Source organism: Microtus ochrogaster, chromosome 1 (genome assembly GCF_000317375.1).
Source record: "Microtus ochrogaster isolate Prairie Vole_2 chromosome 1, MicOch1.0, whole genome shotgun sequence".
NCBI classification, from domain to species: domain Eukaryota; kingdom Metazoa; phylum Chordata; class Mammalia; order Rodentia; family Cricetidae; genus Microtus; species Microtus ochrogaster.
The window spans coordinates 25,116,777-25,119,794 of NC_022009.1; the positions used below are offsets into that span (position 1 = coordinate 25,116,777).

General features: G+C 54.5%; 1 protein-coding gene across 3 annotated transcripts in view; it reads right to left on the reverse strand.

Annotated features, from left to right (window-relative positions):
* Positions 1-505: 505 nt before the first annotated feature.
* Ism2 (isthmin 2) overlaps positions 506-3,018 on the reverse strand; it is a 17,034-nt gene continuing 14,521 nt past the window's right edge. For all 3 annotated transcript variants that reach the window (XM_026778618.1, XM_026778615.1, XM_005343656.3), the window contains one exon: positions 506-1,990. In XM_026778618.1, the coding sequence (XP_026634419.1) occupies positions 1,473-1,990 (518 nt within the window). In that variant the 3' untranslated portion in view covers positions 506-1,472. The remainder of the gene's footprint in view (positions 1,991-3,018) is intronic.

Below are 3,018 nucleotides of genomic sequence, written 5' to 3' on the forward strand. Positions count from 1 at the left end.
AGACAGGCTTGAAGATGGCCCTTTCTGGGTGTGAGCCGGGATAACCAATGGTTAGAGTGTAGTCTCTGCATTCAGGGAACCCCGAAGGCTGCTTTAGGAAAAGGAAAGGCTGGCTGAGGGCTTGGTGATCACAAGCCCAGCCAATGGGAGCTTGACCTGGGTGATAAGCAAGGGCCTCTGTGCCCTCTATGCCCTCCATTCTACCAGGCCCCAAGTCCTTTATCAAACAGTGAGTGAAAATAAAGTGCTTTATTCCTGAGTGTCCCAGGACAGCATCTGGGCAGCTGTGGAAGGCTGGAACCCCCTGCATCCTTTCTGGAGGATTTAGGAATGGAGACAAAACATTGGGTCTTCAACATTTCAGCTCCAGCCGGGCGGTGGTGGCGCACGCCTTTAATCCCAGCACTCAGAGGCAGAGGCAGGAGGATCTCTGTGAGTTTGAGACCAGCCTGGTCTACAAGAGCTAGTTCCAGGACAGGCTCCAAAACCACAGAGAAACCCTGTCTCGAAAAAAAACAAACAAACAAACAAACAAAAAAAAAAAACATTTCAGCTCCAAAGACAGGACAAGTTACTGTCTGGGGGATAAGATGTGGTTGGGAAGAGGCATAGATAGGTGTGCATCTTCCGACTCCAAGCCCAGTTCCAGGGCTTCCGGTGGCGCGGTTTGGGAACTTTAAGGGGGCCACTAGTGTGGGTATGGACACCACGAAAGGGCTCACATCGAACACTGGGACTCTGTGCCATCACATTCCTGGTTTAGCAACCACGACAGACACTAAAACCCTCCTGAGCCCACCCCTAGTTCTGAGCCCATCCCACGCCTGGCTTCTGCACATTCCTCCCACCAGGGGACTGAACCAAGAAGGACCAGAAACAGCTGGTGGTTCCCTGCCTCAAATCAATGCCCCTCAGCTCAGCTGTCCTGTCAAGGCCCCTGATGACCTCACAGCATGGGCAAGTCTACCCGCTGTAGACGAGGCTGTGTGGCACCCATAGACAAAGAGGGTGGTCACCCTGGTTCTGCCAGGCCAACAAAGGGCAGCTGTAGGGCCACTTGAAAGGACTGTCCTTTCTTACCCTCCCCCACCATGCTCTTCCTCAACCAGCCATTGGGTGGGGGATCTGAGGAATTCACAACAGACTCTGGGAACGTGGGTGCATCTGGACCATCCCGTCTCAATCCCGAGCAGAGGGAGAGGCAGAAGGGCCCGATTCTGCAAGAAAGGGGAAAGGGCCCCGAGGCCAGACTAGGGCAGTTCCTGCCCTTCAGACGCAGACCCAGTCCCAACACATCCCTAACCCTGACCCACCCTCCAACCTATCACCAATCCTTGAGATGCGTGGCTTTCCTGACTCAGGGTCACGAGAGGTGTTTTGCAGGCCAGATGGCCTCTCAAATGTACCCTAACACTCGCCCAGTCCCAGCAGGGACGGGGTAATAGGCAGAAGGACCATTCTCTAAGCCCTTTTCAGTACTCTTTGACCTCCTGCAGCTGGGCCAGGTACTCTTCCTCCGGTGGGTTGTCTGCGCAGGCCCGGCCATTGTTGGGGGGGCGGACGGTGTGGTAGCGACTCCAGTCGCCCTTACATAGGATCCAAGGCAGCGTATCTACCTTGAAGTGCAGTTCCGGTGAAAAGTCGGTGCTGACTAGGTTCGGAGCTCCAGCCCCCTTGCCTCGGGTCAGCAAGCGGCTACCTTCGTCATAGCAGCAGTGCTGGGCAGCCAGCGTGCTGCTCTCGCCTGACAGCACGGAGCGAAGGCAGAAGCGTGCGGTGGGCTGGTAGATGTCCAGGCGCTCCCGTGGGCCACTGGCATCCCGCCACTGGAAGCTGCGGCCCCGGTGTTCATCCTGCAGGCTCACGGCACTGTATACAGCCTCCAGAGGGTATGCGCACGGGCAGCTGGGCAGGTCTTGGAGCACTTGGCTCAGGTACTTGGCTAGGAAGTCACTCTTGCAATTCAGCCACTTCTCACAGCTGTCCACATCTGCAGAGGGTAAGGAGGCACAGGAGAGTGCTGATTGGAGCTGCCTGCCAGACCAGGAGACCAGGAGACCGATCCAGGTCAGTCCCCTGGGAAGAAAGTCTAAGCCCCCAGCAGGGGCAAAGGCATGGCTCAGGAGGGCCTCTGAGTCAGAAACAGAGGGTCTCAAGAAAGACAGAGAGCAGAAAAGGGACACTCCACACCATGCAGGCACTTGACGCAGGAAGCCATAGCTCAGAAGGGACACTAGCTTTGGGCTGGCAGCCCCCTTTGGGACACTGGCATCATGGCTTTAGGTTCTGGACCGTGGGAAAGATCTTGGGATCATGGGAGGGGTCTGGGCTAAGCGGGGATGTGATAGGAATAAGTTCTTGTTGTCATTTTGTTTGGTTTTGTTTGCTGTTTTTGTTCTTCCAGGTAGTCTCATATTCTAAGCTGGCCTCAGGCTTGCTATGTAGCTGAGGATGTCTTTGAACTTCTGCTCCTCCACAGTGCCAAGGTTGCAGGCATGCACTGCCAAGCCCAGTCTATGCCCCTGCTGGGACTGAACCTGGGCTCTGAGTGCTATCCTTGGTTGGGGATGTACTCAGTTGGTAGAAAGTTTGCCTAGCACTCACAGGCAAACTTTCTACCAACTGAGTACATCCCCAACCAAGGATGACAGTTTTGTTTTGTCTTTCATTTTTCGTTTTATGTGCATGGGTGTTTGCCTACATGTATGTCTGTGTATCACGTATGTGCAGAGCTTGTAGAGGACAGAAGAATATGTCAGATCCTCTGAGACTGAAGCCCCCTTGCAGGTGCTGGAAATGGAACCTCGGTTCTCTGGAAGAGCAGCCAGTGCTCTTAACAGTTGAGCTATCTCGCTGGGCAGTGGTGGTGCACGTCTTTAATCCCAGCACTAGGGAGGCAGAGGCAGGAGGATCTCTGTGAGTTTGAAGCCAGCCTGGTCTACAGAGCTAGTTCCAGGACAGGCTTCAAACCTACAGAGAAACCATGTCCCGAAAAACCAACCCAACAAACAAACAAAA